This window comes from Crocuta crocuta, unplaced genomic scaffold, assembly GCF_008692635.1.
Source record: "Crocuta crocuta isolate KB4526 unplaced genomic scaffold, BGI_CrCroc_1.0 scaffold134, whole genome shotgun sequence".
Classification (NCBI taxonomy): Eukaryota; Metazoa; Chordata; class Mammalia; order Carnivora; family Hyaenidae; genus Crocuta; species Crocuta crocuta.
Window position 1 is genome coordinate 1957039 of NW_027530183.1, and position 27709 is coordinate 1984747.

Below are 27709 nucleotides of genomic sequence, written 5' to 3' on the forward strand. Positions count from 1 at the left end.
ATCAAAAGCACAAGCAACAAAACCAAAAATAAGTAAGTAGGACTACCAAAAACTAAACTACAACGTTTCTGCACAAAAAAACAACAATAAAATAAAAAGGCAACCTATGAAATGGGAGAAAATACTTGCAAATCACATATTTGATAAGGAATTAATATCTAAAATATATACAGAACACATACCACTGATTAAACAAAACAATCTGATTTTAAAAATGGGCAGAGAAACTGAATAGATGTTTTTCCAAAGAAGACATACAGATGGGCAACAGGTACATGAAAAGATGCTCAGCATCTATAATCATCAGGGAAATGCAGCTCAGAGCTACACAGCAAGATACCACCTAATACTTGTTAGAATGGCTGTCATCAAAAAGAGAAAAGATAAGTGTTGGCAAGGATGCAGAGAAAAAGGAACCTTTGTACACTGCAGGTGGGAATGTTAATGGGCACAGCCCTACTGGAAACAGTATAGAGGTTCCTCAAAAGATTAAACACAGAGCTACCATATAATCTAGCAACCCCACTTCTGGGTATATTAAAAAAAAATATTCATCTGAATAAATATATTCATTTCAAAGGAAATGAAACCACTATCTCAAAGAGATGTCTGCACCCCCATGTTTAATGCAGCATTATTTACAAAAGCCAAGACAAGAAGACAACTTAAGCATCCTAGATGGATGAATAAAGAAGATGTATAGATGCATTGGAATATAATGCGCCATGAGAGAGAAGGAAATCCTGCCATTTGCGACAACATGGATGGACCTTATCCTAAGTGAAATAACTCAGAGAATGAAAAATGGGTATGATACCATTTATCTATGAGCTGAACTCAGAAACAGAAAGTAGAATGGTGGTTGTCAGGGGGTGGGGGAAATGGGAAGATAATGGTCAAAGGGTTCAAACCTCCAGTTGTAAAATAAGTATAGATATATCAAAACAATATATTGCACACTTCGAACTCACACAATATTATATGTCAATTATATCTCAATAAAGCTAGTTAAAAGAAGTATACTACTTTAGAAATACCAGTGCATTAGTACTTCTGAAAAGAACTTTTATATCTAATATTTTCTCCTATTGAGATTAATATTTTGTGGTAGAATTGGTTTTGATTGCCATTTAGCAATTTCTATTTATAAAATCATCTTATTTTAGCTAATTATTTTTAATTGAACAATACCAATTTTATTCTGTTTTTTTACTTAAAATGCTCTGGCTCCTCCCTATCCCCAAACAATCGTTAGGCTTATTAGTAACCTAATTTTAAGTTACTTCTAGATTATGTTGTATGCTGTACTAAAAATGAATAATCATTCTCATTTTTGGGTATTTGTGCATCTGATATATATAATATATACCACATATAACATGTATATAAAATAGGTAATATATATGTAATCTATATGTAATATATAATATATGACTAGAGTCTAGTCAATCAGCAAAACAAGCAAAATTCTAGATTACTAAGAACTGAATAAAATATTTTCTGTTTTAGAAACAAGACTCCAATTGGTTGAGACCTAAAAGACTTTAATTGGGTAAAATTTTATATATATATATTCAGATGAATCCTTACCTTATACATTTTTTTCATCATTCCAAGAAGAGCTTTAAGATTAGAGTGATTCTCATTGGTTTCAGTTATAGGCCAGTAATGCAGCTGAGAGACGATGGCAGTTTTGAGCATCTGGATCAGTGTATAGAGAGAAGATTCTTGCAAATATACCCAGCAGTTCTCTGGGGGGGTATAAAATCAGCCATGATAAATATGCACCCCCCAAAAAAATCCCATTTCTTCTAGGTTCTTTAATGTATGAAATAGATAACAATTTCCATTTCTGATGGCAAAACTGATAAAATATCTTGTCTCAGGGTACCATCCTGGAAATTTATTAATCACAGATGTGAAAAAAGTGTTTTTCCCTTATCAAATATCATTGGAATTGAAAGTTCAAATGTAGGATTCTGAAGAAATTTGTTGATAGCTCATTTTTAAAAAATTTTTTAATGTTTATTTTTGAGAGACAGACAGAGCACAAGTGGGGGAGAAGCAGAGAGAGAGGGAGAGACACAGAATCCAGAGCAGGCTCAGAGCCTGACACAGGCTCGAACTCATGAGCTGCAAGATCATGACCTGAGCCGAAGTTGGCTGCTTAACCGACTGAGCTACCCAGGCACCCCGATAGTTCATATTAATACTTGACTACTTGACTGATTTCATGATTTTCAAACAATTCTATAGAGTATCTATAAAATCTGAAAACTTGCATAAGAATATGCACACATATAATGTCATCAAGAACATTTTTGATTTGAAGAAAATAAAATTATCTGTTTTCAGACTTTATGAACACCAGGTATATATGGATATATTTTTAAATTAACTCAATAACAATATTTTAATATTACTTTGTTCCAACCTGGATATTTGTATCTTTAAAATGTAATTCTCAGAAAACAAACCTATCAAATATTAAAACAGCTAATATAATTAAAATAATATGACCCAGATGCATGAAAGGCAGATTTATATAGTAGAGATTCCATAATGGACATAAATGGACATTCCATAAATGGACACATGACACTTTAGTATATGATAAATAAATGTGGCATTGCATATTAGTGGGGATGAAACAGATCATTCAATAAATGTGTGGGAACAACTGAAAACTGATCCAGAGAAAAAAAAGATCAAGCTTAATCAAGATAAACTCCATATGGATCAAAGAGTTAAAACATAAAAACAAAACAATAAAAATTCTAGTAGAAGTGGGGCATCTGGCTGGCTCAGTCAGTAGAGTATATGACTTTTGATCTCATAGTCATGAGTTCAAGCCCCACACTGGGCACGGGACCTACTTAACAAAAAAATTCTAGTAGGAGTATGGGAAGTTGTTTTTTTTTTTTAATTTCAAAGGGAGGTATGCTTTTTGAAATATGATCCAAACTCAGAAACCATGTAAGAAAATGTTTACATAGTAGGCTTCATTAAAATGTTTTCAAATAATTATACATAGCAAAAATATCACAAAGTAAAAAAAAATTAATAACCCAGAGAAAAAAGATTTATAATTGATATTATTGATAAAGAATTAGTTGCCTTGGGGCGCCTGGGTGGCTTAGTCAGTTAAGCGTCCGACTTTTGCTTAAGTCATGATCTCGCAGTTCGTGGGTTCGAGCCCCGCGTCGGGCTCTGTGCTGACTGCCAGCTCAGAGCCTGGATCCTATTTCCGAGTCTGTATCTCCCTCTCTCTCTGACCCTCCCCTGCTCACGCTGTCTCTCTCTCTCTCTCTCTCTCCTAGAAATAAATAAAAATATTACAAAAAAAAAAAAGAATTAGTTGACTTAATCATTTACAAGCTCTTAAATAGGGGCACCTCATTGGCTGAGTCAGTTAAGCATCTGACTTGATTTCAGCTCAGGTCATGATGTCACAGTTGTGGCATCAAGCTCCACACTGGGCTCCATGCTGACAGCACAGCACTTTAAAAAATAAAATAAAATAGGGGTGGCCTGGCTGGCTCAGTCAGTTGAACATCTGACTTCGGCCCAGGTCATGATCTCACAGTTAATGGATTGAAGCCTCACATTGGACTTGCTGCTGTCAGCACAGAGCCCACTTCAGATACTCTGTCTCCCTCTCTCCCTGTCCCTCCCCTGCTCACACTCCCTCTCTCAAAAATAAACATTAGGGGCACCTGGGTGGCTTAGTCAGTTAAGCATCCAACTGTCCGACTTTCGCATAAGTCATCATCTCGCAGTTTGTGGGTTCAGGCCCCGCATCGGGCGCTGTGCTGACTGCCAGCTCAGAGCCGGGAGCCTGTTTCAGTCTGTGACTCCCTCTCTCTCTGACCCTCCCCTGCTCACGCTGTCTCTCTCTCTCTCTCCTAGAAATAAAAATAAAAAAAAATAAAAATAAAAAAAACATTAAAAAGGATGAAAAATAAAAGTTAAATAAAAAATAAAAACACTAACAACAACACATGGGAAAATGGGTTAAGAGGAAAGAACTGATAGTTTCCAGAATATAATATACAAATGGAATTGAGATAGAGGAAAACTAGCACAATCTCAGTCATACTGAGAAAATTAAAATTGAAATTAAGAGACTTTTTCTCTCAGAATGACAAATACCAAAGTCTAATAATACTGTCAAAAACTGTGTGGACTGATGCTCTCATATTTGTTGATAAAGTGTAAACTGGTATATCCTCTGTCAAGGCTGCCATGTTGCACCGACATGTAGTTTACTTAGATTACAGTGTGAATGGTGACCACTTAAAGTTCTGTGGAGGATCTCTCAAGAGTTGGGGTTTTTTTTAAAAATTTTTTTAACATTTATTTATATTTGAGAGACAGAGAGAGACAGAGTATGAGCAGGGGAGGGGCAGAAAGAGAGAGGGAGACACAGAACCCGAAGCAGGCTCCCAGCTCTGAGCTGTCAGCACAGAGCCCGATGTGGGGCTCAAATTTATGAACTGTGAGACCAAGACCTGAGCCAAAGTCAGATGCTTAACCAACTAAGCCACGTAGGCACCGAGGGGTTTCTCAAAATTTTAAATGCACATGCAATTTGATCCAGGGATTTTGGTCTCTGGAATTTTCCCTGCCTGTGATATATATAAAGAAATGCACGTTAGCAGTGTTTAATAGCAAAAACTTAGAAACAGCTATTGATGGTGTACCCTCCCAATAGTATACCAATAAGCCACTAAATAGAGTTAGGCAGTACCTATAACAGAACAAACATATCTTTATGATATACTGTTAAACAGGAAAGGGCAAGTAGCCCAAAAATGTGAATGGAATGCTACCATTAAAAAAAAAATTCTCTATATACATTTCTCTATATATTTTTTAATACATATCTTTCAAAGGTTTTAAAAACCTATATTTTGTAACTGCTTTCTGGGAGGAGAGCTGGGTGGCTTATATTTCACTGTATATATCCTTTGTATCTTTTAAGCTTTGTATCTTGAACATTAGCTTACAATTCTAAAAGCACATCCCATAGTATTGAATAAAATAAGTAAGAATACAAAACTTAACATTTATCTTTCATCACCGATCTGTTGGAGAGGAAAATTTTCCTCTATCCTTCACGTTTCTTTTGGCTGGTCTAAGAATTAAAATTGATATGAGTCAGATTAACAGGGAAAAAAATCAAATTTAATTATGTATGTATGCAGGTTGTATAAGAATATGAGGCCCGTTTATAGCAGCACTCTCAACAACAGCCAAAACATGGAAAGAGCCTAAGTGTCCATCAACGGACAAATGGATCAAGAAGATGTGGTTTAATCTATATGATGGAATACTACACAGTAATGAGAAAGAATGAAATCTGGCCATGTGTAGCAACATAGATGGAACTTGAGGGTGTTATGCTGAGCAAAATAAGTCAGGCAAAGAAGGACAGCTACCATATGTTTGCACGTATAGGAGAATTAGGAGGAACTTAACGGAGGACCCTGGGGGAGAAGAAGGGGGGAAATAGTGGGGGAGAGGGAGGGAGCCAACCATGAGAGACTCTTGAATGCTGAGAACAAACTGAGGACTGATGGGTGTAGGGGGAGGAGGGGTGATGGGCATGGAGGAGGGCACTTGTTGGGATGAGCACTGGGTGTTGTTGGAAACCAACTTGACAATAAACTATTTATTAAAAAAAAAAAAAAAAAAGAATATGAGGCCCACAGGTAGTCAGGCAATGAGGCTTATATGCCAGCCAGAGTTAAGAAGAAGAGAGTAGGAGTCTGAGTCTTCAAAAGGAGGGAAGACGATTCACAGGAAGATGAAAAAGAGTGGATGTTTGGTAAACGAATGTTTGCTTGGCCATTAAGAAACAATGGGACACGAAGAATTTTAACACATTTTGCTAAGCTCCTCCCTGTCTACCACACCTAGTTCATACTAAACTGTAGTTACCTACAGTGATAGCTCCCTTCTTAGAGCAGGTCCTACATTTCAATTCTTGTAGGCAGATAGGGGGAAGTCAAAGGTTCTTTCTGAGCCTTCTGTTTCTTAAAAACAGTGTAGAATAATCCACATGCCAAAGAGACACATTTGTGGGTGGCAAATTTTGCTTCCCTGTGGGTCAAAATGTCTCAAGTTTTATTTTTTTTTTTTAAAGTTTTTAAAAATGTTTATTTAGTTTTGAGAAAGAGCATATGGGGAGGAGCAGAGAGGGGGACAGGGGATCCAAAGTGAGCTGTGTGCTGACAGCAATGAGCCCAATGCTGAGCTCTAACTCATGAACTGTGAGATCATGACCTGAGCTAAAGTCAGACACTTAACTGACTGAGCCACCCAGGCGCCCCAAAATGTTTTAAGTTTTAAAACATAAACAAAAAGTTTTCAAGTATGGATTTATTTTGACTGGATCCTCTATGGTTATTAAACTCTGAAGTCAAAGCCAAGTCCAAGTCTAAGAGTTACACATGCTTTGTATGATAAGAGTAATGATTATAATGTTAGGTTAATCTTTTCAAACATTCACATACCACATACCCAAACATTTGTGTATTTTTAAATCTACCCAAAATTTGCTCCAACTTTTACTTTAGTGATTCTCTGTTGAGAATACACATAAAGTGACAATCAAACTTACTCAGGACTCTTAAAGATCGATCACTCATTTTACAAACAGCTTCTGCATATGGAACCACCAGACTCCTCCAATTCATAGAATCATGCATCACAGGACATTCTGGGAGCAGAAGGAAAACTGATAATGCTTCTTGGTGTGGAGAATGACATGGAAGACCTCTGAGCAGATTATCCTGGAGACTTGTAGTTATCTGTAGTTGAAAGGATCAGGGAAAGGGCCCAGGATATATTAGATACAGATTACAGTGAAAAACAAGCTATGGGACTAGGGGTTTTATTCCACTATTTCCCAATGGTGTAATTATTTAGTTTTCCTCAGACCTGTTCAAACTCCATAACTCCTTGCATCCCAAATGCCCTTAATGTATTATGTGAGAGCCATCCTCCCTATATTATATTGAGATGCATGAAAGAAAGAAAGTGAAGTCACATATGCATGTACACACTGTGTGAATCATGGAGGTCACTCAATTAGAGACTGACACATCAAGGATCCATACCCAGATCTATCTGACTTAAAATCTAACATGGCAGAGATAATGGGGTATGCTCACCTCACCAATACTGCTTCATTTTCCTTCTGGGCTCACAGGAAGATGGCATTCCCAAGCCTCTCCTGCAGTTCTATGGGGCTGTATGATTGAGTTCTGGCTAATGTGATATGAGTGAAAGTGATAAATATCACATCTAGGCATGACCCCTGCAACCTCTCATGTAACCTTCCATATTCTCTTTCCCTGTCTGCCAACTAAATACAAAAGGTCTGCTGGAGGATTTCATGGCCCCAGTGCCTAGAACTCCATAAAGGTCTCCAAATCCCTTCTCAGTGAAACTGTGCAGAGGGAAGTGGGAAAGGTAGCAGAATAAACCACTTAAAAATATGCTACCCTGAGGGCACCTGGGTGGCTCAATCAGTTAAGCGTCCAATTCTTGATCTCAGCTAAGGTCATGATCTCATGGTTCATGGGATCGAGCCCCATTTCAGGCTTTGTACTGATGGTGCAGAGCCTGCTTGGGATATTCTCTCTCTCTCTTTCTCGCTCTCTCCCCACCCCCTTCACTTGTGCTCTCTCTCTCTCTCAAAATAAACTTAAAAAATATATAGATGCCACTCTGGCATGAGGATTATTTTGAGCTAAGGCAAGTGAGAAAAAGCAGGCACAGAACAAGCTCTCTGGTTTCCTTCTATCTACTTAAAAACAGTAAAATTTGCCTTGTAAAGGTGTCCTCCTGCCCCTAACTTCTGTACCAGGAGAAGAGCAACAACCTTACCAGCAGAGATGAGCAGGCATTGAGAAAGTCTACACAGGGGGACAAAACATGAGAGACTCTTAAATACAGAGAACAAACTGAGGGTTGCTGCAGGAGAGGTGGATAGCAGAATGGGCTAAATGGGTGATGGGCATTAACAAGAGCACTTGTTGGGATGAGCTTTGGGTGTTATAGGTAGGGGATGAATTACTAAATTCTATTCCTGAAATCATTATTGCACTATATGCTAACTAACTTGGATGTAAATTTTAAAAAATTTAAAAAAAAAAGAGTCTACGCAATCAAACCTTATGATATAGACCTTATCCAACCTTTCCCCAGATATTTGCCTTCTTGCATTTTGTCGCCCTTAGAAGCCAAATTTTGTCTCTTCTTTAAAAATTATTGTTCTTCGCTAAGATGTTATATAAGTGAGTTCTAACCACGGCTTTAGTTACTCATCACTGAGTATAAATGCAGCATGCACATATTAATAAACTTCTGTTTATTTCTCTCCCATTAATCTGTCTGTTCTCAGGCTAATTTGCAGGGTCCCAGCCAATGAAACTAAGATGGATGGAAGAGAAACATTTCCTTTTCCTCCCCTGCATGTGTTTCCAGTCTCCAGCCCTCATTGGACTATGATGTGAAAAGGAGTCTTCGTTGTGTTACGTCACTGAGATTTGGAAGTTGTGTGTTACAACAGCTAGCATCATTTATTCTGTCTAATAGATCTTAGATGCTCTTAACAACAGTGTCTATCTCCATGTGTCATAAGGGTTAAGATGATATTTGCAACAATAAAAGCACTATATATCATTATTACATTAATGTTCTTATAATTTTTTTCAGAATCTTTCATGTCCAAGAGAACATGATTTCTATGGAATGCTAGTAGGCATATATAGGAAAATAGTGTCACACAAAGTCAAATAACTTTGAGAAAAATAGGGCTAAAACAGCTTGATTTCTTTTGGTATATGACATCATAGAATCTTTGATTTACTGATGTACATTATGACTTCATTATAGTATGCAGTGTATCCAAAGTTGTTTCACTTATAACCCGTTTTGAGGGAGCATTCTGTGAAACTAATATTCCTTGGAACTCACACTGGGAATAGCACCCCAAGTTATCTCCCATATAACCCAACTAAATTTATGTTTTAAATATATTCTAGGGGCACCTGGTGGCTCAGTCGTTAGTCATCTGACTTCGGCTGAGGTCATGATCTCATAGCTTGTGAGTTCAAACCCCACGTTGGGCTCTGTGCTCACAGCTCAGAGCCTAGAACCTGCTTCAGATTCTGTGTCTCCCTCTCTGCTCCTCTCCTGCTTGTGCTCTGTCTCTCTCTCTCTCTCAAAAACATTAAAAAATATATACATTTGATAACATCTACTATTCTTACTTCTTCATCTTGAAAATAAAAGTATCATATCTTTTACATATTAAAGAACACTCTCCTTTCCCTTCCAAATGTGGGGACCCAAAATGATATATATACAAGATGACTTTAAACCGAAGGCATGTGGGATACAGCAGATGCAGAAAGAAGACTTCAGATCTTCCCTTATCTGACTAAAGGCAGGGCCTTTCAAGAAGCTTAGAGGCAAGTTTCACTGCCAGGTAAAGACCAGCCACTTGCACTTTGATGAAAACCACACACACAAAAAAAAACATTATCACAAGCTGTCATATCTTCCATTTGTCCCTCTTAAAGCCCATTTGTCTCCCTGAAAAGTCCATTTGTTTTCTCAAAGAAGCCTCTTCTCCCCCCAGTCCCTTTTCCCTATTAATTGGTATATAAGCCCTCATCCCTAGCTCTTCAGGGAGCCTCTTCATTTAAATGCTCCCTGCAAACACAGGAATATTTACTCAGTCTATTAATCCTGTTACTCAGTCTATTAGTCTTGTTACTCAGTCTATTACTGTTAGTACTCAGTCATGAACTCACATGAACCTGTGTGTAGAGGGAAAATTTTCCAACACAATCCAGAATCACAAAATATTTAACTAGAATAGAGCTTTAAAAGGAACTCAATAAATAAGGACCCCCTCCCCCCAAAAAAGGTAGAGAAAATATGACCCAGATAGGATAAGGGATGAATTGGTGGCAGATTCATCTCTTTAAAAAAAAATTTTTTTTTATGTTTTATTTATTTCTGAGAGAGAGACAGCATGAGCAGGGGAGGGTCAGAGAGAGAGGGAGACACAGAATCTGAAACAGGCTCCAGGCTCTGAGCTGGCTGTCAGCACAGAGCCCGACGTGGAGCTCAAACCCACGAACCATGAGATCATGGCCTGAGCTGAAGTCGGACACTTAACCGACTGAGCCACCCAGGCAACCTAATAGCAGATTCATCTTAACTGCATTTGACATTCATCTCAAAAGAGAGAACGGGCTTTCCATTCTCCCAGTCCAGGTTAAAATTATCTTAATTCCCAAACTAGTGCTATTTTCATATGTCTGCTTATGGTTATTTACCTCTTAAGCATTATTTTTTTTCATGTTGAAAGCAAAAATACTGGATTTATGGGACATTTAAATATTCAGTAAGAAAGTAAATTCCACCTTGTAATATAGTGTCTGGAATATAGTAACCTTATCGCGAACACTAGCCCCCTCCCTTATCACAGAGTCCCTCTGACTCAGCTCCCAACAAAATTCAACTGCATTCATATTGGTTCCTATAAAGAAATGCTATTGCTCAATTTCTTACGTAAATATTGGTTATTACCATGGAAGCAATCCATTCTGTCTTTGTTAACTTCTCGAAGGTATCTCTTGCCATTTGTAAGTCCACATCAATGGAAATTGTTTCTACAGATTCTCTTTGGACACAAGAAATGTGAACAAAACAAAACATGCAAACAGATGAAAAAGAATATTTCTAAACTTCATACATATTTATTGTTTATTTTATTAAATGGCATATATAAATGTTTTTCTTACAATTGGCCTCCTTTCAAAATTATCAAGTTATTTGGCACACAAAATTTATAAAATTTATATTCTCCTAAAAGAGTAGGTAACTATTATCATTAGAGCAGCTACAAGTTTGGGCTGTAATAATAGCAAAATTTCATATGCTGTGTCAGAAAACCAAAACTGTTTACCCCTACACTCAGCCTGTACACTAAAGTCTGAAACTCTTCACCCCCCCAGCATACAAACACAGAACACACCTTACCATCATCTACATTTACATTACTTTAGGATTCTACTGTTTCATTAGCATGACTTCACTATTTCAAGAGACACTTGCCCAGGCAAATGGCTTGATTGTTCATTATAGGAACTTCCTGAAAAGACCCATTAACTCTTCAGTGGAAAGCATGATCAGATAGTTTATGCTCTAAGATGGTCTGAATCTCTTGCCTCAAAGTTGTTGCCTTACAGTTTCCACCCATCTTGGATCATTGTATCTTTTCCCAATCCTAATCAAGCCTCAAGCCTTCCCTCCCATGTGGAAAGACTGGCCTAAAACAAATTGCCAATTCTTGATAAACTGCAACCTAGCCTTCCCTCTCAGAAACACTATCAAATCTTTGTCTAGGTGTTGTGTTTTCCTGGGTCGTGTTGGTGATATTTGAAAAGACTTGCATTCTGTCAAATGATTTGTTTTTATAATGTTCTATCAAGAAATATTTTATGCTTGTTGAATTAACTGGTCAAGAGTAATGCCAGGGCTAAAATATTTATGTAAATCTTCAAACAAAGTATTGTAAGTTTCCCCTTAAAATATATTGTCCTTTGCAGTCTTTGGCATCTTAAGATCAAACCTCAAGGCTCATCACTCCTGGGAGGATACTTTTCCACTTTAGAAAGATAATATTCTAAGTGTGAAAAAGGTTCTGTATGCTGTAAGGATTAGCCTGAGGCTAGAATAGGGAAGAAAGAGGAAATACTGTTTGGCAGAGTCCCTGTCCCTCCCGGCAAGAACAAGACAGCAAATGGGAGAGGGAGAAGGCAGAGGGAAGCAGTGTCTGATTTTTCTTCTCCCACCTTTGACTGGGATATGTGGGGATGAACAAGGGATGCTTTTTTTGGACTCTAGAAAGATACTGTGTTTCAGGCTGCCAGTGGGAAGCCATGGCATTCAGCTTCCGGGTTTCTCTGGTTCCCACATGAAGTTGTTGGACTCAACGCTCCTCCAGTCCCCTTGAGGAGTAACTGACAGTCCAGCTGGGTGAAGAAGCAATGGGCCAAGAATGAAATCTTGCCGTGTGTAACAATGTGTATGGAGCTAGAGTATTTTATGCTTAGCGATATAAGAGGTCAGAGAAAGACAAATATCATGATTTCACTCATACTTGGAATTTAAGAAATAAAACAGATGAACATATGAGAAGGGGAAAAAAGAGAGAGGGAAACAAACCATTAGACACTCTTAACGATAGAGAACAGACTTAGGGTTGATGGAGGGAGATGGGTAGAGATTGGGCTAAATGGGTGATGGGTATTAAGAAGGGTACTTGTTAAGAGCACTGGGTGTTATATGTAAGTGATGAGTCACCTAAACTAAACTAAACTAAACTAAACAACTAAATGAACCAGTGAGACAACTGGGGGTTGCACAGAGGCAAGGAATACATGGAACATGAGTTAAATGAGTGCCACCTAGTGGCCAGCAGGTGGGGTACAAGATGTGTAGAACTATTCAGAATCAGTGAGGCAGCTTGGGGCCTGCTCTTCAAGGAGAGATGAGACCTGACATAGTGGGGGAGGGATGGACTGAGTTATATCCACTACAGACACACCAGTAGGGCACTGGCCCCCAGAGAAGGCAGAGGGCAGCCTAAGGGCCCCTTTATGCTGTTACCCTCCTTTTCCTTTAAACATTGTTAAACTAATTAAACAAGGAGGCCATTAACAATGAGGTATCTCTATCACCATGATGGTTTACATACACAAACCAAACTCTAAGCCTGTAAATAACCTCAGTTATAAAATAGAAATCAAAATACAACCAGTCACAAACAGCCAACTACGTTTTAAGCTATAAATCAGGGGTGCCTAGGTGGCTCAGCTCGTTAAGCAACTCAGTCTTGATTTTGGCTCAGGTCGTGATCTCATGATTTGCATCTGATCAGGTCCTGACCTCATGATTTGCGAGTTCAAGCTCTGTGCCAGCAGCACAGAGCCTGCTTGGAATTCTCAGTCTCCTTCTCTCTCTGCCTCTCCTGCACATTCTCACTCTCTCTCTCTCAAAAATAAATAAATAAAGCTTAAAAAATTTTTAAGCTATAACCAATCAATTAATTTCCTTTCTTTGCTTCTGTACCTTCTCCCCATAAGTATTTACACTAGTTCCTGTTGGTGGAATGCTCTAATCACTTCTAATCTGCTGCTGCCCAATGTGAATCAGTATTTGCTTAAATAAACTCTTAAAAATTTTAATATGCCTCAGTTTATCTCTTAACAGTTCCCAGGCACAGTTGTGGAAAGCATGAAGCAAAGGGAAGAAATATTAGACCAAATGTAGAGCATTTCACAAAAGAACTGTTTATACTACTGGATTAGACCAAGTATCAAACCACATAAAGAAATTAGATTTTCCTCTGTAGGAGTGAAACTGGTTCAAGATAAAATAAACAGAATCTATTTTCCCTACTGATCCCACCACAAAAAGAACTGCCAAGTGCTGACTTGGCCTCTAAGTACTAAAGCAATGTTAGAATAATCAGTCATAGATACAAAGACCTTGAAAAAAAAACCCATACCATTCCTTCCAATCAGGTAACAGAGGAGGGCAAGGCAGAGGGAGTGAACCATGTGAATTAGGAATCACAACTTAGAGGTCTTGCAGAAAATTAGTTTACAAAATGGAAGAATTTTGTACCAACCTATGGTGTTGTCTAGGTTGGACTTTTTGTTCACAGATAACATAATTTACAAATTAAAATGAGTGACTTTAAACATTTCATATTAAATATTTCCCAGTATTTCAAGTAAAGGTAAATTTCACTTAAAAATTACCTTTTCTTTAAGAAACTTGCAGTCAGACAAGCAGGAGATGAAAATATCATCCTAATTTCACTGTAAAAGTCATAATACAAGTATTTAGTCATAGCATATTATAAAGCAGTCTTCCTTTTATCTTATGTCCAATTATATAACTGAAGGCATGGAATCATTATTAATAAAAACAACTCCTCAGGGCGCCCGGGTGGTTTAGTCAGTTAAGTGTCTGACTTCAGCTCAGGTCCTGCTCTAGGTTCATGAGTCAGCTCTGTGCTGACAGCTCAGAGCCCAGAGCCTGTTTTGGATTCTTTGTCTCCCTCTCTGTCTATCTGTCTGTCTCTCTCTCTCTATGTGCCCCTCCCCTGCTTCTGCTCTCTCTCTCTCTCAAAAATAAATAAATATATTTTTAAAATAAATAAATAAATAAATAAATAATAAATAAAAACAACTGCTCTCTTCTAAGTTTTNTCACCAAGCCCCTCCATAGTTGATTTTACCAAGGCATGTAGACTTAAATATAATCCATCCTTCTGTAAACAGAAATTTATGGAGTCCCAGAGTATAAACTATGAAGATATAAAAAGAGTCCACTTTAGTGAAGGCTTTGCAAGACACAAGGTGTTTTGGATTCACTCCTGAATCTTTCTCACCTATCAAGGTGCCTGAGAAATTTTGTGTCCTCAAGATACTTCTGTTAAATAAATGATGAATTAATCAATGACTTCTTCAAACTATGAGGTGGTGGAAGAGAATCATGGTTAAAGTGCAAAAGTCTTCACTGCAAAGCCAAACCCTCTGTCTTATATTTAGCATAATTTGACTATGGCTTCAAAAACAATTATAAGTGACTTATAATTTATCAGACAGAGCTACCTTTTAGCCATTTCATGTTCAGGGCTTCCTCTTTTCACTGCCATCCATTTCTCTGTCAGGGACTGGTTAATTTGGCTTATTTCTGGCAGGATTTTCCTGGAAACATCTGTGGAACTAGCATCCTTCAAGGAAGAAAAAAAAAAAAAAGATTAGGGAAACACTCGGCATAGGCACATGCTGAGTAATACATCCCACAGCCAAGCCTGTGGCGGGGGGGGGGGGGGGGGNTATTTAAAAATAAATAAATAAAAATGGGATAACACAAAGTAATTGAAAACAGGGACTCAACCAGATATTTGTACACCAATATTCACTGCAGCATAAGTTACAGTAACCAAAAAGATAGAAACAACCAATGTCTATCAACAGCATCAACAGATGAACATCGTGTATTCATGCAGGAGAATATTGAGCCATAAAAAGGAAGGAGATTCTGACACATGCTGAAACATGGATGAACTTTGAAAACATTATACTAAGTGAAATAAGCCAGATACCAAAGGACAAATATTGTATGATTCCACTTACATGAAATCAGCAACTTCACAGAAAGTAGATTAGACATTACCCAGGACTGAGGGGTCACAGAACATAGACTTATTATCATTTAATGGTTACAGAGTTTCTGTTTGGGGTGATAAAAAAAGTTTTGGAGATCATGGTGGTGATTGTTGCACATACTGTGAATGCAGTTAATGCCACTGAATTGTATACTTAAAAATAGTTAAAAAAGAAAATTTTATGATACATATTATATATATGGATTTTTTTTTTAGCAGAATAAAAAGGATGAGATAATAATATCTACCTCTCTGTGCTCTTGTTAAGATTAAATATTAGGCATACAAAACCTTTGGATTATAATTGGTATTCAATAAATACTAGTTTCTTTCTCCCCTTCCATCATCCATAGATTTTTACTTTTAGATCAGTGGTTTTCAGACTTTAGCATGCAGTAGAATTACCTGGTAATCTTGCTAAAGCATAGATTGATTGGCCCATCCCCATAGTTTCTGAGTCAGGAGTGGAACTCAAGAATTTGCATCTAGCAAATACCCAGGTGCTGCTCCTGCCAGTGATACAGGGACCACACTTTGAGAACTATGGTTCAGTACAATACCTGAAACCAAATGGCTCAGCCAGAGGTGTCAGAAATCACTTGTCTGGAAAGAAAAATCTGTCTTTTAATATGGTCTTCCAAAGACATTAGTGCTCTGCTCGTGTTAAACCTCTGCCTCCACTGAACCTGGAATGAGTCAGGAAATTGTTTATTTGTTTGTTTGTTTATCTATCTTTAGGTAAGCTCTGTGCCCAATGTGGGGCTTGATCTCAAGACCCCGAGATCAAGAGTCGCATACTCTACCGAGTGAGCCAGCCAGGCACCCCTGCTCTCTCAATTCTTGATCTCATCTCCACACTTTTCCTCTGCTCTCCTTCACCCACCCATACCCTGGATCAGGGTTTCATATGGATGGTTTTGATATTTTGGGTCAGATAATTCTAGTTGTGAAGGTCTTGTGCATTGAAGGGTGTTTAGCAGTATCCCTGGCCTCTGCCCACCAGATGCTGGTGGCAGCCACCCCAGCACGTCTGCCCCTTTCCAGTTACTACAGCCTAAAATGTCCCCAAACATTGCCAGATGTTTCCTGGGACAAAATCATTCCTAGTTGAAAACCACTACCCTAGGTATAGGTGATACCCTATGCTTTATAATCACCAATAATTGTTTCACCTTCTAAAATTTCTTTTTTTTTTTATTTACTTATTTATTTTTTTAGTAATTTTTTTTTTTTTTTTACAAATAGTTATTGTCAAGTTGGTTTCCATTTGACCTTCTAAAATTTCTATTAGAAACATTCTCTTCTCTGATCATCATGCACCATTTTTCTGATTCTCTTACTTTAGAGTGAAACTCTCAATCCAACATTCTTTGGTGCGGGAATGAGTTAAGACATTGGAGGCTGTTGGAACAGAATACATGTATTTTGTATGCAAGAAGGACATGAATTTTTTTTGGGGGGGACAGAATATTATGGACTGAAAGTGTCCCCCCTAAATTCAGATGTTGAAATTTTAACCTTCAGCGTGATGGCATTAATAGGTGGGTACCCCCAAGGACCCAAGCGGCTCAGTAGATCATCTGACTCTTGATTTTGGCTCAGGTCATTATCTCATGGTTCATGGAATTAAGCCCTGAGTCAGGCTCTGTGCTGACAGCATGGAGCTTGCTTGGGATTCTCTCTCTCTCTCTCTCTCTCTTTCTCTCTCTACCCCTCTCTTATTCCCTCCCTCTCTCTCTCTCAAAATAAACATTAAAAAAAAAAGAGGTGGGGTGTTTGGGAGGTGACTAGGTCATGAGGAGGATCGAGCTCTCTTAAGTGGGACTAGTGCCCTTATAAGAGACCTCAGAGGGCTCTCTTGCCCCTTCTGCTATGTGAGGACACAGCAAGAAGACAGCCTTCCACAAACAAGCAAATGCGTCCTCACCAGACACTAAGTATGCTGGCCCCTTGATCCTGGACTTCCCAGACTCCAGAACTGTGAGAAGAAAGTTTCTGCCTGGTAAGACACCTCATCTATGTTGTTTTGTTAGCAGGCAGAGAAGACTAAGACACTTACTTTAGAGTGGAACCCACTGGAACATTCTTTGAAGCCATCAGGATCTCTAATCCACCGACCCTATTGTTAGTTCATTATTTATTATCATCCTCATCCTTACCCAGCCTAGATTCCATGGTCAGCACTATAATAAGTTCCTTGCAAACACTTCCTACTGTGTCACTTTCCTATTGTACTTACCTAGCAAAACTCCATTTGTGGTTAAAATCAACTCTAGATTACTCCAAAAATGAATCCAAACAAAACTGAATCCAATCCATTCACTGGAGAAAATCACACAACTGTGCTGACTGATTTCACTTGAAGTCTACTACCATAAATGTCAAAGGGCACCCAACAGTGTTTAGCAATTTCCCACATTTGCTTTCTCAGTCTCTGAGACACATACTGTACACCTTCCTTTTACTCCTAAACCTCTAGCACTCCCCCTCTCTTCCACTCATTCCCAGATGAAGATTTCGCCTTGTGTGTCACTGAGGAAATTAAAGCCATGAGGCACTTTTCCATCATCACCTCCCCCCCCCACCTCCAGTGTTCCTTTTTGGAACAAAATAAATATTTCTGCTCACACCCCTACATTCTACATGGACAGGATCATGCCTCTTCTCTCCTACCGTGGGACATTGTTTCTGCGCTTATTCATTCTTTCTTTTTTTTTAATTTTTTTATGTCTTTATTTATTTTGAGAGACAGAAACAGAGAATGAGCAAGAGAGGGTCAGAGAGAGAGAGGGAGACACAGAATCTGAAGCAGGCTCCAGGCTCTGAGCTGCCAGCACAGAGCCTGACGTGAGGCTCAAACCCACGAACTGTGAGATCATGACCTGAACCAAAGTCGGATGCTCAACCGACTGAGCCACCCAGGCGCCCCTCATTCTTTCTCATGCATCATCGTTTTCTCCATTTGAACTGGATATTTCTCCAAAATAATCTCTGTGCTCATCTTACTTGACCTCTCAAGTAGTATATGACAGGATTAGCCACTTCCTCCTTCTGGAAGTACTTTCGTCTTGATGACGCATCCTCTCCCGGTTTTCCCCTACCTCAGAAACTGGCCTTTTCTCTTTGTCTTCTGGCACCTCCTCACTGTCAGACCTCTAAATGCAGAAGTGTCTCGATGCTGGATTCTGTCCCCTTTCTCTTCTCATTTGTACTCTCTTAAGGTAACCTTTCCTCCAGGCCTCAGCTTTAAATTCTGTCTATACTTGAACAACTAGCACGTCTATATTCCAGTGCTAACATGCTCCCTGAGCTCCAGATTTGGACATCCAACTAAGGCTCCAGATCTCGTCTCCAAGGACACTTCACACTGACCCCAACTCACCTACCTGCTCCCATCTCATATAACTCTTCACTCTTTCCTATGTGCTCTGCGCTTCTGGCTCTCTCTCTGTCCTTCCATGCTGAACATATACTTGCCATGGGGCCTCTTTATGTGTGGTTCCCACTACCTGTAACATTCCTTCTTTGGATCTAAGCATGGCTACAGTCTCTGCTTCAATGTCCCAGCCACTGAGAGGTCTTCCCTGACCGACATTTCTAAAGAAGCCCACTTCATCAGTCTTCCACCACCTGCTTTGTTTGCTTCAGAGCACTTCTGACTCTCTAACACAATCTTGTTTATTTCGTATTTACATATTTATTGTCTGTCCTTCCCTGTAGAATCCAAATGCCATGAATGAGAACCTTGCCTGTATTATTCACTTTTATCCCAAGCACCAAAAGCAGAGCCTGAGACACAGCAGGCAGCTGCTGAGTGGCTGTAACAGAACCAGCAAGTATAATCTGACTAACCCCAGCAGCACAGAAATCTTTGCTTCTGACCATTTTCTGCCCCAGAGAATATAGTAAGAATCTATATGGATGTCATGGTTAAAACATTCCTGATAATTTTTTAAAAAGTACAAATTAGGAAAATATACAGCATACCTCAGATATTGAGGGTTCAGTTCAAGACTACCACAATAAAGCAAATATTGCAAGTAAGTGAGTCAAATTAATTTTTTGGTTTCCCAGTGCATATAAAAATTATGTTTACACAATACTGTAGTCTATGAAGTGTGCAAAAGCATCATGTCTTTAAAAAAAATGTACATATCGGGGCGCCTGGGTGGCTTAGTCGGTTGAGCGTCCGACTTTCGCTTGGGTCATGATCTCGCGGTNCAGGGGAGGGACACAGAGAGAGGAAGAGAAAATCCCAACCAGGCTTTGCATTGTCAGTGTGAAGCCCAGTGTAGGGCTCGATCCCATGAACTGTGAGATCATGACATGAGCTAAAAGCAAGAGTTGGACACTTAATCGACAGAGCCACTCCAGGCGTCCCAGCAATGTATATGTCTTAATTGAAAAAGTACTTAATTGCTAAAAACTGCTAGTCATCGTTTGAGTTGTCAGTGAGTAATAATATTTCTGCTGATGAAGGTTGTAATCTTGCCTTGATGTTGGTGGTCAGGGTGGTGGTTGCTAAAGGCTGGGGGTGGCTATGGCAATTTTTTTTTTTTATGTTTTATTTATTTCTAGGAGAGAGAGAGAGAGACAGCGTGAGCAGGGGAGGGTCAGAGAGAGAGGGAGTCACAGACTGAAACAGGCTCCAGGCTCTGAGCTGGCAGCACAGAGACCGATGCGGGGCTCAAACCCACAAACCGTGAGATCATGACCTAAGCGAAAGTTGGACGCTTAACCGACTAAGCCACCCAGGTGCCCCAGTATGGCAATTTCTTAAAATATGACAACATTGGGGTTTGCCACAATTGTCAATGGGCAATTCACAATTTCTCTGTACCCCGTGATGCTGTTTGGCAGCATTTTACCCAGAAAGCTTCTTTCAAAATTGGAGTCAATCCTCTCAAACCTTGCTGCTGCTTTATCAACTCAGTTTATGTAATAATCTGGATACTTTGTCATCATTTCAACAAGCTTCACAGCATCTTCACGAGGAGTAGATGCCATCTCAAGAAACCATTTTCTTTGCTCATCCATAAGAAGCAACTCCTCATCCACTCATAGTTTCATCATCAGATTGTAGCCATTCATTCACATCTTCAGGCTCCACTTCTAGTTATCTTGCTGTTTCCACACTGCAGTCACTTCCTCTGTTGAAGTCTTGAACCCCTCAAAGTCCTCCATGACGGCTGGAATCAGCTTTTTCCAAATTCCTGTTAATGTTGACATTTCAAACTCTTCCCATGAATCATGAATGTTCTTAATGGCATCTAGAATGGTGAATCTTTTCCAGAAGGTTTTCAATTGACTTTGCCCAGATCCATTAGAGGAATCACTATCTGTGATAGCTGTAGCCTTATGTTTTTCTTTAAGAAAGAAGGTGCAAGTGAACGAGCGGTAGAGAGAGAGGGAGAGAGTGAGAGAGAACCCACAAAGGGCATAAAGAGAGGGAGAGACAGAAGCAAGTCTCACTTGAAGTAGGGCTCGGGCTCAGCTGATGCTGGGCTCAAGCTCATGAACTGTGAGATCATGACCTGAGCTGATGTCAGATCCTTAACCCAGGCATCCACAGCTATAGCCTTATGAAATGTATTTCTTAAATAATAATACTTGAAAGTCAAAATGACTCCTTGATCCATGGGCTACACAATAGATGTTATGTTAACAGGAATAAAAAAAAACATCAATCTCATTGTACGTCTCCATCAGAGCTCTTGGGTGACCAGGTGTACTTGTCTATGAGCAATAATATTTTGAAAGAAAACTTTTTTTTTAGCAGATCTCAACAGTGGGCTTAAAATATTCTATAAACCATGTTATAAAGAGGTGCTGTCATCCAGGCTATGTTGTTCCATTCGTAGCGAACAAGCAGATTAGATAAAGCATAATTCTTAAGGGCCCTAGGATTTTCAGGATGGTAAAAGAACACTGGCTTCTACTTAAAGTCACCAGCTGCATTAGCTCCTAACAAAGACAGTCAGGCTGTCCTTTGAAGCTTTGAAGGCAGGCAGTGACTTCTCTCTCGCTACAGAAGTCGTCCTATGTGGCATCTGCTTCCAATGGAAGGCTGTTTCCTCTGCATTGAAAACCTGTTGTTTAGTGTATCCACCTTCATTAATCACCTTATCTAGATCTTCTGGGTAACTTGCTGCAGCTTCTACATCAGCACTTGCTGCTTCACCTTGCACTTTGATGTTATAGAGATGGCTTCTTTCCTTGAACCTCACAAACCAAACTGCTAGTTTCAAACTATTATGCTGCAGCTTCCTCACCCTGTCAGCTTTCATAAAATTGAAGAGAGTTAGGGCCTTGCCTTGGATCAGGCTTTGGTTTCAAGGTGATGTTTGATCTTCTATCCAGACCACTAAAACTTTCCCCATATTAGCAGTAAGCCTGTTTCGTTTTTTTTTTTTTTTTTAATATTTTACATGTTTTATTTATTTCTGAGAGAGAGACATAGAGACAGCATGAGCAGGGGAGGGTCAGAGAGAGAGGAGATGCAGAATCTGAGACCGGCTCTAGGCTCTAAGCTAGCTGTCAGCACAGAGCCCAACGTGGGGCTTGAACCCACAAACTGTGAGATCATGACCTGAGCTGAAGTTGAACACTTAACCGACTGAGCCACCCCCGTGCCCCTCGCTTTCCTTTTTTCTTTTTTTAAATTTTTTTAACGTTTATTCATTTTTGAGAGACAGAGCATGGGTGGAGGAAGAGCAGAGAGAGAGTGAGACACAGAATCCGAAGCAGGCTCCAGGCTCTGAGCTGTCAGCACAGAGCCCGACGTGGGGCTTGAACCCACGAACCGTGAGATCACGACCTGAGTTGAAGTCGGACGCTTAACCGACTGAGCCACCCAGGCAGCCCCCCTCGCTTTCTTATCGTTGGTGTGTTCACTGATACAGCACTTTTCACCTCCTTCAAGAACTTTTCCTTTGTATTCACAACTTGGCTGGCTTGATGCAGTTTTCAGCCTGTCTCAGCTTTTGATGTGCCTTCCTCACTAAGTTTATCATATCTAGCTTTCTATTTAAAATGACATGTGACTCTTCCTTTCCCCAGAACATTTAGAAGCCACTGTAGAGTTATTAACTGGCCAAATTTCAAAATTGTTTTGTCTCAGAGAATAAGCAGAGAGGCTTGAGGAGAGAGGGAGGGACAGGGGAACCACCAGTTGGTAGAACAGTCAGAACATACACAACATTGTATCCATTAAGTTCACCATCCTATATGGGCGTGGTTCATGGCGTCCCAAAACAATTTCAACAGTAACAGCAAAAATCACTGATCACAGATCACCATAACAAATAAAGTAATAATGGAACAGTTAGAAATATTGCAAGAATTACCAAAATGTGACACAGAGACAAGAAACGAGCAAATGTTGTTGGAAAAATGGTGCCCATAAACTTCTTCAATATTGCATTACCATAAACCTTCAGTTTGTAAAAAACTCACTAAAGCAAAGTGCCAATATAATGAGGTATACCTGTATACTTCTGTCTCCATACAGGCATTTCACCTAGAAATATGATAATAAAATCCTCTGTCAACAATTGGGAGGGTACCATGGTAGGTAGACAATAGTATAAGCTTTGGAGCTGGATTGCCTGGATTTGAATCCAGCTCTGCCACTTCTTAGCAGTGCAACTTTGGGTGAGTCCGCTTCTCTGCAACTTAGTTTTTTCATATATAAAATGGGGGAAATAATACCAATGGGAGTTGACATGAGGATTAAATGTGTTGATTGACTTGGAGTATTTTGATTGGCCCTTAATACATGATGGCTACAATTAATATTTATCAATTAATATTAATCACTACTGTTAATATTACAGTTAATATTACTTAATAATAAACAGTGTAAAAACAATGAATTTAGGTTTGGGGGTCTCATCTCTTAGGAAGCCAAATGAGGAAGTGAAAATTACAGAATATTTTTTAAGAAGCATTCTAACAGAGGATCTTATCATTTTAGTAAAGAATTGGAATACATACAAACGATACAGTGTCTCAAATACTGCTCTGAAATCTAGAGGAAAACAATGATTTTTTTAAAGAAACAGAAAGTGTAACAGATACCTTATAAGTTGTCACAAAATTGGCATGTGTTCCAGCAAAAATGTGTTTGACTTGAGCATCCACAAGGCCTAAAAGAAAGTCATAAATCCGTATTTACTGTTTTTAAAAGTTAAAGCACAATTTGTTTGTTATAAACCTAAAACTACTCTAAAAATAGTCCTTTAAAAAACTCACATATTACTAAACTAAATTTACTCATTTATTGGCAATTAGTATTCTTCTAAATGAATTTTGACAAGCACCATAAAAGATTCATTTTGATCAGCCTACATGTTGTATACACACTTAGCTTGAAATTTAATTTTTCATGCACTTGCTTAATGAAACCAAGGTGAGGTGATGTGCTTTAGATGTACTTTTTTTAAGATTTTATTTTTTTAAAGTAATCTCTACACCCAAGATGGGGCCTGAACTCACAACCCCGAGATCAAGAGTCACATGTTCCTTTGAGCCAGCCAGGTGCCCATAGAAGAGATTTGATTAACTATATAAAAGTATATCTTTCTGATAATTCATCAACTTGGGATCTTTTTCATATTACCTTAATCTTTAGAAAAATTACTAAATATTCCAGGAATCAATACATAAGAAAAAAATGAATATTGTATGAATTAAAAATAACAATACTAAAAGAACCAGAGTTCTGTTCACTCCTGTGAAAGGAAGATAAATAATATTTCCCCTCCAGTGGCATCACTTAAAACTAAGTCATGACTTAGTGGGACCACTCGTACTTTCAGCAGAAATCAGGCAGGTAACGTCAGTGTTCTCTGTCAGAGGTTCTGGATGATTTCGGCGGCTTTTGCAACTTGGTCCTCGACCGACAGATATCACCTGACCTGTGGTGTAGACATATGCAAGGGTATGGTAACTGCAAGAGAGGGAATATAATGAAGACCAAGGCACTCACTTTTTGAGAAAGATGATGTCTCCTAATGTAAAATAACAGATTTATCTACTAAGTACTCAGATTCCTTATCATAATGTCAGGGTGAGAGGGTACCAAATGATGTGGCTAAACAAATGGTAGCTGAATATTAACTTTATAGTGACCTTAAAGATAGAATACTATTGATAAGTCTTTACTATGGTTTCTATGATCTGTGTTTTATTTTTTATTATGTTTTTAATGTGTATTTATTTTTGAGAGAGCATGTACGCTCAAGAGCACTGGTAGGGGAGGGGCAAAGAGAGAGAGAGAGAGAGAATCTGAAGCAGGCACCTGATAGCTGAGAGCCTGAGAGTTCACTGTGGGGCTTTAGCACACAAGCTATGAGATCATGATCTGAGCTGGTCAGACACTTAACTGACTGAGACCCCCAGATGCCCCTTCATTTGTGTTTGTTTTTTGTTTTGTTTTAACATTTATTTTTATTTATTTAAAAATTTTCCATTTTTTTTTTTTAATTTCTGAGAGAGAGAGAGAGACAGACAGTGTGAGCAGGGGAGGGTCAGAGAGAGAGGCAGACACAGAATCTGAAACAGGCTCCAGGTTCTGCGCTAGCGGTTAGCACAGAGCCTGACATGGGGCTTGAACCCACAAACCATGAGATCATGACCTGAGCCGAAGACGGACGCTTAACTGACTGAGTCACCCAGGTGCTCATTTATTTATTTTTGAGAGAGACAGAGACAGAGTGTGAGAGGCAAAGAGAGAGGTAGACACAGAATCTGAAGCAGGCTCCAGGCTCTGAGCTGTCAGCACAGGACCCAGTGCAGGACTCGAACCCACAAACTGCGAGATCATGACCTGAGCCGCAGTTGACTGCTAAACCGACTGAGCGACCCAGGCACCCCCCATTTGTGTTTTAAATATAAGCTGTTATTTATGAATTGGGTAGATAATATTCAGTGTCCTCACAACTGGGTTATACAAAACTCTGAATATGCACATGCAAATATGTATTATCTATTTGCATGAGAATACTTTAATTTTGCCTTATCAAGTAGGCAAGCGCCACTGTTTTTATTTTAAACCCTCTTGCCAATCTCCAGTGCCTAGTAAGGTGGTCTATACACAGTAGGCTTCCAATACATTCTTATTAAATAAATAAAATGTCTGGAATAAAAAAGAGAAAATAGAAAACTTAAACTATATTTAAAATAAGAAAATTTTCAGGAAGGAGAATAACCTAGCAAAAGAGTAGTTACATATTTGGTGTTTTAAGTTTTGATAACATTGCCGAGGAGTCATTTCTAAATCATAAAATAGAACACATTCTACTCACACTGAGAACAAACAAAAACTAGCCAGTTACCTTCCACAGTCTATCTGTGAAACAAGGCCATCAATTCCTTCCATGAGCTGTGGGCCTGTCTTCTCAGCAGGGGGGCTGTGGCCCAGCTGTCCATAGCTATTATCTCCAAACGTGAACACTTTCCCGTTCTGTTTAAAAGAGAAGGACTCAAACTAATTTCAGATTTTAAAAAGTAACTAAAAACTTAAAGACTAAGTATCACCAGAGAATTATATGAGAGTACTGTAGGAAGGGTCTTATAATTTATTATTTCTAAGAGTGTATGTAAGTTAACTCATTGAATAGGAAAAGCCGTTGGCTTCCATTGTAGAATGAATGGATGGGCAAATTAATTGGTTCAACAATAATACATTTAAGTAGAGGATTGCGTTATTTATTTGAACATTTCTCTGAAAATAACCCTTTCTCAAAAGATGGTATTTTAAGTGTACTGATTTTTTTAGTAATCTCTACACCCAACATTGGGCTCAAACTCACAACCCCACTATCAAGAGCTGCATGCTCTTTTGACTGAGCTAGCCAGGTGCCCTTAAAAAAATGATTATTTTTTTAAGTCTTATTTATTTATTTTGAGAGAGAGAGAGAGAAAGAGAGAAAATTAGTGTGAGTGGGGGAGGAGCAGAGGGGAGGGGTATGTGTGTAGAATCCCAAGCAGGTTCCACACCATCAGTGAGGAGCCTGACACAGGGCTGGAGCCCACAAACTATGAGATGGTGACCTGAGATGAATGAAGCCAAGAGTCTTTAGGCTCAACCGACTGAGTCACACAAGTGCAAAGATGACTCTTGATTAAAACAACTCTAGCTTTCTCCTGTCAACTAAGAATAATATAATCCAAATACGCTTTTAAAACCAATAATACTGGGGCACGTGGGTGACTCAGTCAGTTGAGTGTCTGACTTTGGCTCAGGTCATGATCTCATGGTTTGTGAGTTGGAACCCCATGTCAGGCTCTCTGCTGTCAGCACAGAGCCTGCTTTGGATCCTCTGTCCCCAACTCTCTCTGCCCCTCCCTTGCTCATGCTCTCCTTCTCTCTCTCAAAAATAAGCATTTAAAAAATTAAAACAATTAATACAAATTATTTTAGATATTTAGTTTTAGTTCAACCACATAAATAGTTTTCCAATCTATTCCCTATGGCCATGGAGAGAATCTGCCCTATTGGAATATACTATTGGGCCAGTACAAGAAGAGGAAGCAAACATTTACAAAGCAGGCTCATAATTTTGCCAAGCAAGAAATGGAACAAAGTCTGGGGCGCCTGGGTGGCTTAGTCGGTTAAGCATCCGACTTTTCGCTTAGGTCATGATCTGGCGGTTCATGGGTTCGAGCCCCGCGTCGGGCTCTGTGCTGACTGCCAGCTCAGAGCCTGGAGCCTGTTTCAGTCTGTGACTCCCTCTCTCTCTGACCCTCCCCTGCTCACGCTGTCTCTCTCTCTCCTAGAAATAAATTTAAAAAACATTAAAAAAAAAAAAAGAAATGGAACAAAGTCTGTTCTAGTCTATAATTTGGCTTATTGAAATCTGTGAAAATTACTTTGTTGCTTTTATAATAATTTTCATCTGTAGATCTACATTATGAATGAATCATTGCTAAAAGGATTAGCTCCTATATTAATCTAATTCAGCTGGTATCTAAAAATATTTCCTAAAGCTGAAATTAGCTTTTGTTATAGGATCTTGAAAATTTCATGGTTTACATTTGGTTAACTTCTCCTTTTTATATATTTGTACATTGAACGGATATAGTTGAGATACTGATACACATATGGCTTTCAACAACAGCCAATACCTATACTTTGTGGTAACATTTCTCAGGAATTAAAAAAAAATAGCGAAACATTTTAGATTACCTGGGTAAGCACTGCAGTGTGCTCATGGCCACAGCTGATATAAACCACACCGAGATTTTTTAGTGCACCAATTGAACGAGGCTTGTAGCTTTGCACTGTTGAAAGAAAGTAGAATCTCTAGAGTATAAGAAACAGACTCAGAATTCATGAATTTTTACATCTTTTAATATTTTTATCATCTTATAATTAGTTAACATAATTTTAAAGAACACTCAGAAGGTTCATTTTCTATATTATAAAACAGA

At 38.9% G+C, this 27709-nt stretch overlaps 1 protein-coding gene across 1 annotated transcript in view; it reads right to left on the reverse strand.

Moving 5' to 3' along the window:
- Nucleotides 1-27709, reverse strand: part of HERC6 (HECT and RLD domain containing E3 ubiquitin protein ligase family member 6) — a 58422-nt gene that overhangs the window by 20432 nt on the left and 10281 nt on the right. The window contains exons 7-15 of the mRNA XM_077765180.1: nucleotides 27465-27559; nucleotides 25612-25739; nucleotides 24088-24224; nucleotides 23354-23421; nucleotides 14715-14836; nucleotides 13857-13916; nucleotides 10615-10708; nucleotides 6626-6815; nucleotides 1591-1751 (exon numbers count right to left, since the gene is read on the reverse strand). Coding sequence (XP_077621306.1) covers nucleotides 1591-1751; nucleotides 6626-6815; nucleotides 10615-10708; nucleotides 13857-13916; nucleotides 14715-14836; nucleotides 23354-23421; nucleotides 24088-24224; nucleotides 25612-25739; nucleotides 27465-27559 — 1055 coding nt within the window. The remainder of the gene's footprint in view (nucleotides 1-1590; nucleotides 1752-6625; nucleotides 6816-10614; nucleotides 10709-13856; nucleotides 13917-14714; nucleotides 14837-23353; nucleotides 23422-24087; nucleotides 24225-25611; nucleotides 25740-27464; nucleotides 27560-27709) is intronic.